General features: G+C 48.4%; 1 protein-coding gene across 4 annotated transcripts in view; it reads left to right on the top strand.

Moving 5' to 3' along the window:
* Positions 1–12,835, top strand: part of LOC144172915 (pancreatic triacylglycerol lipase-like) — a 356,275-nt gene that overhangs the window by 221,609 nt on the left and 121,831 nt on the right. The window contains exon 9 of one of the 4 annotated variants that reach the window (XR_013323130.1): positions 8,267–8,317. The exons of 2 other annotated variants lie outside the window; for them this stretch is intronic. Coding sequence is in view for 1 of the 2 variants with exons in the window: in XM_077701505.1 (XP_077557631.1) it covers positions 8,267–8,330 (64 nt within the window). In the remaining variant the exon portion in view is untranslated. Of the gene's footprint in view, positions 1–8,266; positions 8,331–12,835 lie in introns of all 4 variants that reach the window. One more of the 4 variants, XM_077701505.1, reaches the window with a different exon arrangement.

Here is a 12,835-nt window from a genome sequence, read left to right as displayed (position 1 = left end):
TTCAGCCTCAGCCGTCATCTCTTGTGATAGCCCAACCATTGAAGTCTCCAATGAGCAAGTTTCGAGTGTTTGCAGTATGCCTCAAGTGAACCTCGTAGTGGCTGCAGATTGTGTTCTTTCTCCAGGACTGGATACTCTCCTCACAGTTCGATCGGCCGACATCAGTGAGGGGGACATTTTAGTCGTCCCTTGTTCCAGCCTACTCTCTAAAGGAGTCGTGATAGCTACGTGCCTAATACGCTTCTGCAATGGGTTTGCAACCCTTCCCGTGACCAACGCTAGCCCCGAAGTGATCCTGCTGCATGAAGGCACCACAGTGGCCTCGACTCATCAGGGAGAGACCATTGATGTTATTCCTATCGGCTCGTTGTCGGCTCTTCCGCGTTCCGTTTTTTCGGACACTTCTACTTCAGCGCTGACCGCCACCATTAGCCCCGACGTCACGCAAGCAGAGGCACAGTCCTTATTGGCCTTACTGGACAAGCACCGTTTGTCTTTCGACTCCTTTTCCAAATCGTTAGGCCAGACCACTGCCGCAGCACACCGCATACAGACAGACAGTCCTCACATCATACGCCGCCGCCCGTATCGCGTGTCGGCGTCTGAACGAAAAATAATTGAAGAGAATGTCTCAGATATGCTTAAGCGGGACATAATTCGTCCCTCCACGAGTGCCTGGTCTTCTCCTGTTGTATTAGTTAGAAAGAAGGATGGATCAGTTCGCTTTTGCGTGGATTATCGAGCCCTCAACAAAATTACCAGGAAAGATGTCTACCCGATGCCAAGGATTGACGATGCTTTGGATTGTTTGCAAGGAGCTGAATATTTTTCAAGCCTGGATTTATGTTCAGGGTATTGGCAGATACCAATGTACGAGGCCGATAAGGAGAAAACAGCGTTCTGTACCCCCGACGGCTTATACGAGTTTAACGTTATGCCGTTCGGGTTGTGTAATGCGCCCGCCACCTTTGAGCGACTCATGGACACTGTTCTACGTGGCCTAAAGTGGAAGACCTGTTTGTGCTATATGGACGACATCGTTGTCTTCTCGTCCACCTTCTCTCAGCACCTGCAGCCGCTAGATGAAGTGCTGACCTGTCTCGCTAGCGCCGGCCTACAGCTCAACACAAAAAAATGTCATTTTGCCAGCAAGACCATCAAGGTCCTTGGCCATGTCGTGAGCAAAGAAGGTGTCCGGCCCGACCCTGAGAAGATTAGCGCAGTCATGAGCTTCCCACGCCCGCAGCAACAGAAGACGCTCCGCAGCTTTCTTGGCCTGGCTTCCTACTTTCGACGTTTCGTGCGCAACTTCGCCACCCTCGCGTCTCCGCTAAACCAGCTTCTTCGTTCTGGCACGCCTTTCGTATGGTCTGAGGACTGCGAAAAATCATTTCAAGCCTTAAAAGACGCGCTTACCTCGGACCCCGTCTTGATCCATTTCGACGACACCAAACCAACCTTATTACATACGGATGCAAGCGGGTACGGAATTGGTGCTGTTATTCTCCAGCGCGATAACCAATCTAGAGAGCGTGTTGTGGCCTATGCCAGTCGCACTCTCAGTTCCGCAGAGAAGAACTACACCATTACTGAACAAGAATGCCTGGCTGTCGTCTGGTCGGTACAAAAATTTCGTCCCTACTTATACGGCCGCCACTTCACCGTAGTGACCGATCATCACGCCTTGAGCTGGTTATCGACGCTGAAGAATCTTTCCGGCCGGCTCGGACGGTGGATTTTGCGATTACAGGAGTACGACTACACCGTACAGTACAAATCAGGCAAGAAACACCTTGATGCGGATGCCTTGTCACGATGTCCCCTCGGGTCGACATCAAACACCGCTGGCGATGTTTCCTCCGCTGCACGAGCTACATCCTTGGCTCCCATCGACCCTGCGCCATCCTTTGGGTGCTCCGAGCTGGTGTCTTTTCAGCAGGCGGACCCGCACTGCCGAACCATACTTGACCAACTGTCTGGGGTGACGCAGCCTCCTAACAGCCGTTTACGACGCAAGCTTGCAAAGTACACGCTCCGCAACGGTGTGCTCTGCCGCGTCAACCATCACCCTGCTGGAGAAAAATGGGTGCCTGTAGCTCCTCGGGCTTTGCAGCCAAAGATTTTAGAAGCCTTTCACGATGACCCAGCTGCTGGCCACCTCAGCTTTCAAAAAAGGTTTGATAGGATCCGAGCTCGCTTCTTCTGGCCTGGCATGTCAAGGTGCGTCGCTAAGTATGTCAGCTCCTGTGCATTGTGTCAGCTCCTGTCAACTAGCGCCGCCTAGAGGGTTCTGGCTTCAGCAGTCTGAAATGCCTTTGGCTATCCCCGACTTCCGACCACGTCTTACGTGCGGCCGCTGGGAAAAGACGTTCTACGTCTTCCCGCGGTGGTCGAGGGGCGGCGCTAGTTGACCGGGCTCTGAGCAGTCGTAAATACAAAACCCCGCCGTATAGTCGAGAAGGGAGTCGCCGCGGAACTAGCTCAATGGTAGAGCACCGCACGCGTTATGCGGAGGTTGTGGGTTCGATTCCCGCTTCCGGAAAAAACGGCGCATTTTTTCTCGACTTGAATTTTCAATTATTTATTCGTGCAAAAAAAAATGCAGTCATACTTTATTTGGCACTATAAAAAACTGTTAAAATGCCAAACAGACCTGGCAATAAGGCCTGCAACTTTGATATGTGTCCTTACGGAATCCCTCGTCCCGTACGTCTCTGTTCTACAAAATGCATTACGAGGGTTCTGGCTTCAGCAGTCTGAAATGCGTTTGGCTATCCCCGACTTCCGACCACGTCTTACGTGCGGCCGCTGGGAAAAGACGCTCTACGTCTTCCCGCGGTGGTCGAGGGGCGGCGCTAGTTGACCGGGCTCTGAGCAGTCGTAAATACAAAACCCCGCCGTATAGTCGAGAAGGGAGTCGCAGCGGAACTAGCTCAATGGTAGAGCACCGCACGCGTTATGCGGAGGTTGTGGGTTCGATTCCCGCTTCCAGAAAAAACGGCGCATTTTTTCTCGACTTGAATTTTCAATTATGTATTCCGGCAAAAAAAATGCAGTCATACCTCATTTGGCACTATAAAACACTGTTAAAACGCCAAACAGCACTGGCAATAAGGACTGCAACTTTGATATGTGTCCTTACGGAATCCCTCGTCCCGTACGTCTCTGTTCTACAAAATGCATTACGAGGGTTCTGGCTTCAGCAGTCTGAAATGCCTTTGGCTATCCCCGACTTCCGACCACGTCTTACGTGCGGCCGCTGGGAAAACACGTTCTACGTCTTCCCGCGGTGGTCGAGGGGCGGCGCTAGTTGACCGGGCTCTGAGCAGTCGTAAATACAAAACCCCGCCGTATAGTCGAGAAGGGAGTCGCCGCGGAACTAGCTCAATGGTAGAGCACCGCACGCGTTATGCGGAGGTTGTGGGTTCGATTCCCGCTTCCGGAAAAAACGGCGCATTTTTTCTCGACTTGAATTTTCAATTATTTATTCCTGCAAAAAAAAATGCAGTCATACCTCATTTGGCACTGTAAAACACTGTTAAAACGCCAAACAGCACTGGCAATAAGGACTGCAGCTTTGATAAATATATATATATATATATATATATATATATCGCATATCCACCAGACCGGTATTCTGGAGGTCGTGGGTTCGGATCCCACCTGGCGGGCATTTTCTCTTCGCTTTCTTTCTTTCTTTCCAAATTCTTTATCTGTTTCAATGACCTACCACAACCTCCCCTTTGCTTTCCGAAGTTTTCTTGGCTGCCAACCCTTATTTCTGTGTTATTTCTACGAGCCCCTCATTTCCTATTCTGTTTCGCTATATATATATCTATATATATATAGAGAGAGAGACAGAGAGCGAGGGACGATGTCTCGGAGACGAACTTTATTGTCCTGCTGGGAGCGAACGTTTCGGGAAGCGCGAATTCAATGATGATGATGATGATGATTCACAGATGGTAATGGCCATAGGCCGTGAGTACAAAGGATCGGAAAGCGTATCCCTCGGTGCTCACACTGGGATTGATAGTGGCGGTATCGCCTGCACTGCGTATCACATTAATGGAACGCCGCGCATGCTCACACATTTCCCCCTCGCTTGAAGGAGGCCGCCTGGCCGGAGGCGGTTATGGTTGGCGACGGTTTAAACACTTCAAGCGGGAGACATGCACACTTTCTGTTCCACGGCAGCGACGGTCTCTTGGGATATCCACCGGAGAAACGCGATAATTGACGGGAGAAACTTGTTCGACGATGACGTAGGGACCTAGGTACCTGTGAAGAAACTTTTCACAGAGGCCTGATGTGCGAATCGGAGTCCAAAGTAGCAGCTCATCCCCTTTGCAGAACTCAACAGAACGATGTGATGCGTCGTATCTTGCCTGCCGTTTTTGCTGACTCGAGTCCGTGTGAAGTCGTGCCATCCGTCGACAGTGAGCGATCCGCGTGGCGAACTGTTCATGAAATGGTGAAGTGGCAGAGACCGGGGCTGAGAAAAAGGTGGTGTGCAGTGAAAAAGAGGGTTGGCAGCCATATACAAGGAAGAAGGGGAATTAACCCGTCGTGCTGGTTACCGCTTAATTGTAACCAAGCGTAGCAAAGGGTAGGATGATGTCCCAGCTTCTGTGGTCGGGCTGATTTACATAGACAGCATGTCGGAGAAAGTGTGATGGAAACGTTTGGTAACGCCATTTGCTTGGGGATGATACCTAGAACAAGTTTTGTGAATGGTGTTGGCAGCACGAAGGACTTCGGCAAGGACCTGAAAAAGAAATGTCTTGCCGCGGTCACTCAGCAGGACCCGAGGGGATCCATGTCGCAAGATGATATTGCGCTAGATGAAGTCGCCAACTTCATGAGCACAGCCAGACGGGAGGGGAGCAGTCTCCGCGTATCGAGTCAAGTGGTCGACCGCAGTTACGATCCAGCGGCAGCCATTAGATGTATTAGGTAAGGCCCCGTACAGGTCTATGCCCATGGCTTCAAAACGAACAGATGGGCAGGGAACCGGGTTCAACAATCCAGCGCGAGCGGGCGTAGATCGCTTGCGGTGTTGGCACGGGGCGCGCGATGCGACATACGTTGCAACGCTTGTGGGTAAGCCTGGCCAAAAAAACCGGCTCCGGCGCGGTCTTCGGCTTTTCCAAGCCAAGATGTCCAGCCGTCGCATCATCATGAAGTACTTTGAGCACGCCAAGACGAAGCCCACGAGGAATTACTGGCGCCCATTTGTGGCCTGCACTATGGCGGTTCTTGTGGCAACGTACTCCATCAATCAGCCAGAAGTTGTCAAGTCGACGTCGCAGCCGGCAATTCGATGGCCTGGCAGATCCGTTGAGATGGTCGATTAGAGTCCGACATTACGTATTTTCCCGTTGAATAGATGGCAGGGCAGTAAACGCATCCATCCACTGATGTACGGCTAAGTATGGCTGAGAGGCGCCATAAGTAAACGTGGTTGGCGTGACTCGGTGAAGGTAGCAGACGACGAACACTGTTAGAAAATTCCATCAATTTACGTGAGAACGGCAATGGAATATGTACTGTTCGTCGACATTACACCCACAATTGCAGAGTCGACGAAGAAACAGTAACTGTACCGTACTACTAAAAATGTTCTATTTACGTAACAACAACCTCTATGTGTGGGGAAAGACTCCCGTTCACAAGGAATATCCGAGTGTTTCTAACGCAGGTGTCGCACACATTACGGTTGCTCAGAGGTCTCGATAACTTCTCGTATTTTATCGGCCTTCACCAGTCCGTGGACGCACATCGCCCCCTGACCCGCGCACGCAGAGCGGAATACGACACCTTATCGCGCCGCGCATGCGCGCTCATCGTCCTGCCGCCCCGGTTCCCGCCGCTTCGAATTGGACCGTCGTCCATGCAATCCGCGGTGTTTGTGCCGTCCGTGTTTTCGAGTGAGGAACACTGCGTCCGCAACCCCTGCGTTGTATGGATTTTACGCATCACAGGACCTTTTTGCAAGGTATGTACTATTCAATTATTCACAACTGAGTTTCATCTTACGACCGCGCTATCTGCCTCTTTTGCTTCGCTGACGCGGAGCAGGATTGGCTTAAGCCTAACATGGTTTGTTTTTTGAAAGGGTAGTGAAAACGTATTTACACCGCAGGCTGGCGGCCTTGCAGGGAAGCAAAGTAAGCGCGAGTGAGGTGAACTGTGGAGGTGAATGTCTGTGCTGGCATTTCTTTGTTGATATTTTGGGCAGCTGATATCGTTCGACTGAGAGCGTTGCGGCGGGCGAGCGAACACTACCTTCGGGGGGCAAAGGCTTTCCCTACCGCAGTGATTACGCATTACAGATAACGGTGGCGTCTTATGAACTGTGAGAAGTTACTAGGGCGCCAAGCACGGAGTTGGTAATTCCGCTGCCACTGCCAGTGTAGTTCTCGTCTTGTGTGTGAATGTCGCGTTATGTCAGGAGCACTGCAGGTCAGCTTTCCGGCAGAACTTTCGCGTCGTGCGGACGAACTAACTTAGCCGTCGCGCGGACAAACCAGCTTGTGTCACAATGTTGTACGTGGGGCAAAAAACCTGAAATATAAGTTGCGTTTCGCAAGGGCATTTTTTATTTCTTTTGGGATTGCACGGGAAAACAAGCTATGCGGAGGAACCAGTTACAATGCCTGATCGATCGTGATATGACCCCGGGCTCCTGCATCGCGTGATTCACCGGACGTGGCCTCCGGATGGCTCGCCGTGCAGCCAGCGTGCCATCGAAAACCCATCCTCTCGGGTGCGACGGGCAATCGACAATTGAGCACCGAACGTAGCTCGCAGTCTAATTAAATGAATTATTTTTGGCTTTCCTGAAGTGTATACGTTTTCTTCTTGCTCATCATCAGGGGCAAAATACGCTTGAAATGCTAATGCTTCCCACTTGAGAACCATTGAAGGAAGGAGGCGCGTGCTGCTGTTCAGGGAAATTTAAGAAGTACCCGCTCGCTCTTTCGGCCTTTGTTATTAGAGCGGCAGTGCGATAGCGCTGCACAGTAAACGCGGCGCGGCGGTGGAAATTTTTTGAGAGCGGGGAGGCGATTCGCTAGTGATACGAGATCGATACTCCTGATGTAGACATTGCCGAAATTGATGCTATTGCTTAGCGGGGTGGCTATCGGCACCGCTGGCAGTATAACCCAGCAGCAGTTCTCGGGTATCCATTTGAAGTTATCAAAACGAGTACCTTGCAAACGGACTCGCCATGGCGAAACCTCGAAGCGCAGCACGATATACCCGTAGCCGTCCCCAAACAGGCGTTCCGAGTATATTTTCTGGCGCACTGCGAGAAGGCGGTACATTACAAACTCAAATCACCACTTAACAAAATCAGCAATGCACTTCGTTTTCGTTTTATTGGATTTGACTTACACTGAAAAAGTGTAGTGTCTAAATTTACGTCGGGCATACCCGAATCCAACGTGGCGGCTTCGATGGCGTATAGCTCCTTGGTGCAATGCAGGGAGGAATTTTGACTCCGACTACTTTTTTTTTCGTTTATTTTGTTTCAGGCTGCCATTTGAGTTATACTCTGATTGTTGTGGTTGGAGATTTTAGTAATTGTATTTGTTAGTTCGTCTAGACTACGTTAAGTTGAGTGAGGTTAGGTATCGCCGCTTAGGTATCACAATGCTACTTTGTAGCCTTTTCGCTGTCATGGTGCTTAATGTTATTATGAGCCATATATTTCAGATATAAAGTTAAGCATGTGGTATATATAACTTCAAACTAAGTCTGCTGCCCATGTTGATGCTTGCTTCGCAGCGAATTATTCTCAGTTGTTCATTTTGCTCTTCCATATGAAAGCCAATGTCTGCTAACTGGTGTACGTGGGATTTCATTGTGGATGGGTTTCCGGACTTGTAATGTGGCATGCATCTTGCTGATGCACATTCCACCTTCGCGACTTCTGATTTGTGAAATTGCTTCCTTACTGTAATGCTTCTAATCTCAGCAATTAAGTTTGCTCGGGAGTTTCTCGTTTATTGTGTGTCACTAGCACCCCTTGTGCCTTTCCCGGTGCCATTGGTCTGGTAAGCCCGGTATCATTTTTGTGAAATGGTGTCATTGTGAAACTTTTTTTCCATGTTAGGGATGCACGCATTTGTCCTGCAAAGGCTTGACAAAAAGAAAGTCTAACCATGTCTACCGTGTTATAGCTAGTCTTGAGCCATAGCATGCTCAAATACCCATCGTGTTCCCCTGTATTCATACATTTACTTATTTTTTACTGCAGGCATCCACAAATGTTGATGAATGGATTGAAACTGCCCCTTCTTTGCCTTCGGTACGTGCACTTGGTAAGGTAGTACATAATATATTATCGTGTTTGTGCTTGGAACCCTTATTTATAAATAAGGGTTCCAGGCAAACTATACAATCCATGCACTTGCACAACTGCACCATCTTCTACCTACCACTCACCCCTTACAATTTTTTGGTTGAGTTCGGCATGCCTTGAGAAAAGAACGTATCTGGAATTGATTTTTGGAACCTCTGTTTCATGGAATGCATTGTGAGGCACACAAAATTGGTAGTAGAGAAAATTTGAGTGAGAGCCGAGAACGCACTTTGGGAAGGAGAAACAGCACTGCTGGAGGGGGGTTTTCAGAGGGGGCGAGGGACCCTGCAGCGTTCTAGATGCACCTAGTATAGGTTGCCGCATGCGCTCAGAGCTTCCTTCCACATTGCCACTGTCACGGGCGGGGAAGACCGAGAAGTACATCACAATGGAAGGAGCTTTAGCAGCTTGAAATGCTGCTCGTCATAACTGCGTCACGAGGAAAGTGGCGATTGGCGCAGCTGCGGCAGCGGGCAGAAACATGAGAGACCAACAGAAAGATGAGCAGATCAACTTAAGGTCCAACCAGAAGGTCCGACTAGTTCGATTATTATGCTAATTGCCTTCACATTCTTAAATAGTTCTAAACATTCCCCCTAATGTTTGTGCATGTTGAGTTACCTCTATGAGTGCTATAGTTGCGCTGGTTTTGGTAATGACTCGTCAAGGGAGGAAATGCCGATGGATTAACAAACGAAGCTGTGCTGTTCTTGTTTGCGCAACGTACATGCCTAATGAAATGTAACTTGAAGCAAGGGTTAGCAGCTGGCTGAGTGTGAGTAGCCAGGAAGTGGTAATCCAAATGCATGCAATATGATCATAGAGGATGTGAGAAATTGGTTTAGTGTGGTAGGAAGGGGGCCATTTGTTTTTATGCGATCCCCCCCTGACTAACTTCCCCGAGCTGAATAAGATGGAGTGTTTAGCTTAGGTCTTAGTGAGTTTGAATATCAGTGTGCATTCTTTTCTGTGCAGACACTTTGCCGTGTACTTGCATTTTTTATTGTGCTCTTGAAACTCAACCTACTTTACTTCCACACAAAATACCTTTTAATCCTCTCTAAGAACGTTGGCAGCTAATAGGGCTGCCAACGAGGCTGCAAATGTGACACAGGCACAGTGCTTATTCCCAGTGTCATCTCTAAAAAAATGCAATATCATCCAGCTTGTTCAAGAATAATGAGCTACAAAAAACATATACTTATTATTCTTTAGACCCATTACTCACCGCTGTTGTCACGTGGCAAACTTATCGCTTCCATTTTTCAATGCTGATGAATCTCTAAAATGCTCTGCAAGATAGAGGCGTGAAAAGTTTTGCCTCGATGATTGTCTTTCGCTGATTGGTACTCTTAAATGCTAGCACTTATGCCTAGTATATATAAAGTGTCCATTTTAGGTGCATAAAGGCCGCTAGGTCTTCAAAGAATGTTTCGAATCAACTTGACAATAAAAAAAATCTTGGATTATGACTTTGAGTTTGCACGTGGTCCACATTGAATAAAATTGAGGGTGTGTTGCGGCTCAGGCAAGACCAAACTCAGTTGTACTCAACTGACCTGGAGGCGATTCTTGCCAGGTAAGGTCCAGAAATAGAGGAAAGGTAAATGTGAGCTTGAGGTGAGCTTCGACCTAGGCTACTTGAGAGAACTAATTTGTCTAAGGTGAGGTCAAAGGTAATGAGCTAAGTCGTTCGCCCATCTCGGGTAATGACATAAACACTGCTTCATTTTTCAGCCACTAATGTTTCACACTATTGAGCAGTATTTCTGGATACGTGTTCAAGAACAGTATAGTTGTTAACTGCCTTGCTATTCTTCTGAGTGATTAAAAAGCGCTGGTGGACTGCGAGATTTTAATTTAAAACTGTGATTTTCAATTCTGCCTTCTTTCACAAGCTTTGCTTTGTTAGTTTTATTTGTTAACACTTTGCTTCTCTTGTGACTTAACTTTCAGCGTTTGACTTCATTTTGGGTTCTTTTATTTGAAAATCAGAACTGCATAGGTTACGAAGCAGTCATGGTTCACAAAAAATCTTTCCCCATGTTTTGACGCAGGGAGTTTTCAAGAACTTTTGATTTCTAACACGTGCTACAGCTGACAAATGAGGAGTACCCAGTTCGTTTCAACATCCTTTTTAGATTGCTTTCCGCCTTATTTTTTTCCAGGTGGAACCATCTTTAATTGCTCATGTGATAGCAATTCTTGGCGTTGCAAATTTCTTCGAAGACGTGACATTTTTTTTCTGCCATGGAGTTGCTTTATGATGCGTGCTATCAGGGGTGTATCCAGGATTTTTTTCCTGGGGGCCGTGATCTACCAAAAGATGGGAGGGGGAATGTGTAGGCAAGGCTTCTTGCGCGCTTTTTATCAAACAAAGCTTGAAATAACTGACTTCAACATGCGATTTGTGCACGCTGAATGCTAGCAGGAGTTTACATGGTGATAATGATGACCTAAATTCCCGTTCGCCGGTCTATTGGTAGGCCACGGGTGATTGTTTCATCCGTACAGCAGGCGGTTATGCGGGCACGCACTCCTGAGTGTGGTCATGAGTGTGCTTGTGAGTGGCTCGCAGTCCCTAAAGTTCGTCGGGCGGAAGTGGAGGCCTACACTTAGTATTTACTATCAAGATTCGCGTTTGAGATTTTAAGTGCGAATGCACTTTATAAGCGACCCCAAACCATCCACCGCCGCCGGCGGCGGCGGCGTCCGCAGTGCTCCTCTATATTTAAAAAAGAAACAGCATCCGGCGCCAGGTTTCGATCCGAGGACTTTGCGGCCGCAGCGCGACGCTCTACCGACCAAGCCACGGACGCGACGCTGATATCAGTGTTAGTGACGCGCCTTATATCTTTAACGCATTCAAACTACGTCGTCAGCGGCGTGCGTTGGCGACTCAGCGGCGTTATAGCGGCTTGATAACTGCGTGGTGTACACGTGATACTACAAACCCGATGGAAGAGATGGAAGAGAAGGCGGCGAGGCGGTGGGCTGCGGGGGCCGAGCGCAAGCGCCGCAAGCGGGCCGACAACCGTGCATTCGCACTTTCACATTCTCCCCCTCGGGGAAATGCGGGGGAATTTTTTTCTTTGCGAAAGGGCCTAATAAGTTTTCTTATCAGCTATGAAGTACAGTCGAGCGGGATTTGAAGGCGATCGCGCCAGCATCGAAAGGCCAAGCATGTCACCGACCTCGTAGGCCCGTGGAACGCTTGGGCAAGAGCGGCAAGATTGCAAAATCTTGATTGATTTTTTGAAATGGAACCGTACGTCGCCTATGGTTTCATTTCGGAACCATGAAAATCAAGATTTCACACCCTTCTCCCCCTTGTTGGCTGTTCCATGCTACCGCAGTGGCCCGTATGACTGACTTCACACCGTTTGGGTTTCAAGCTTTACATTCGTTCTTATCAAGCGCAGACTTGGTTGCTTTTTATCTACGGCGACGATAACGAAACTGACATGAAGGATTTGCTAAAGCTGGTATTCAGTGTGCTTCATTTGAAAGAGTAGCTTTCCAGCGATAACCTTCGAATCTCACTGGACTGTACGTGCGGCACATTGACATATAATGGCGGTGAAGCTAGCAAACGTGCATCTTCGTCCTTAAGTAATCGCCTTTTGTTACATGAAGTTACATGAAATTTACATTTACGCTTAGCGGAACACCTTATTACACTGGTGTTGAATGTTGATCTTGTTGCAGGTTTCTTAAATTTCATTATATGTCTAGCCGTTAAATCAAACAGACACGGCTTCAGTAAAATTCGGGTAAGCAAATGCAGAATGCTGATCCTAACGAAGAGGGAGGCAAAAAAAAAAAACAATGGAATAGTACTATAAAGAAAAAAAGCTCGGAAATAAAGAGAATTGTACAGTTTTGCTGATGCGGAGGATATACAAGACTGGCAGAGCAATTCTTTTCATACAGCAGAAATTATGGAACTGCAATAGTCAATATTTCCGTACAAAAAACATACCAAGGATTGATAATTGACTGAACAAAATACAGTGACATACTCTGTTATGTTATTGCACTTTGTTCCAGCGTAAACACAAGGAATGACATGCTGAAGTCCAGACCGCCTGTATGCCTATATGAGGCTTTTTCTGCTGTTCGCCATTTCCCAGCCGTGCTGTTCCGCCAGCGAAAACGCAGGACGGCCTCGATCGGCTCGTGGCAGGTTCCGGCGCAGCTCGGTGCGTCCGGCGCGAAATGCAGCCGGGCTGTATATGTTCAGATGCACAGCATCTGGAGCAGGCACAGGGGCCACGGGCGATATTCTTGTAACTGTCCCTTTTGAAAACGTCCCTTTTGCGCCCCTTCATCGTGACGTACTTCCGGTTAAGCAGTGAGCGGTGGCAGTAGGTTCGCCGCGCTTGCGTCACATCACTTCCGGTTTGCTTTTTGCCAATCATGGCTTGCCAAAAGGGACACTTTTGAAAGGGACGCAAAAGGGAA

The sequence above is a fragment of the Haemaphysalis longicornis genome, unplaced genomic scaffold (assembly GCF_048455015.1).
Source record: "Haemaphysalis longicornis isolate Haplotype H1 unplaced genomic scaffold, Haemaphysalis longicornis Haplotype H1 scaffold_27, whole genome shotgun sequence".
NCBI classification, from domain to species: Eukaryota; Metazoa; Arthropoda; class Arachnida; order Ixodida; family Ixodidae; genus Haemaphysalis; species Haemaphysalis longicornis.
The sequence above is the reverse complement of the archived record's forward strand: the minus strand, read 5'-3'. Positions and strand labels throughout refer to the sequence as shown.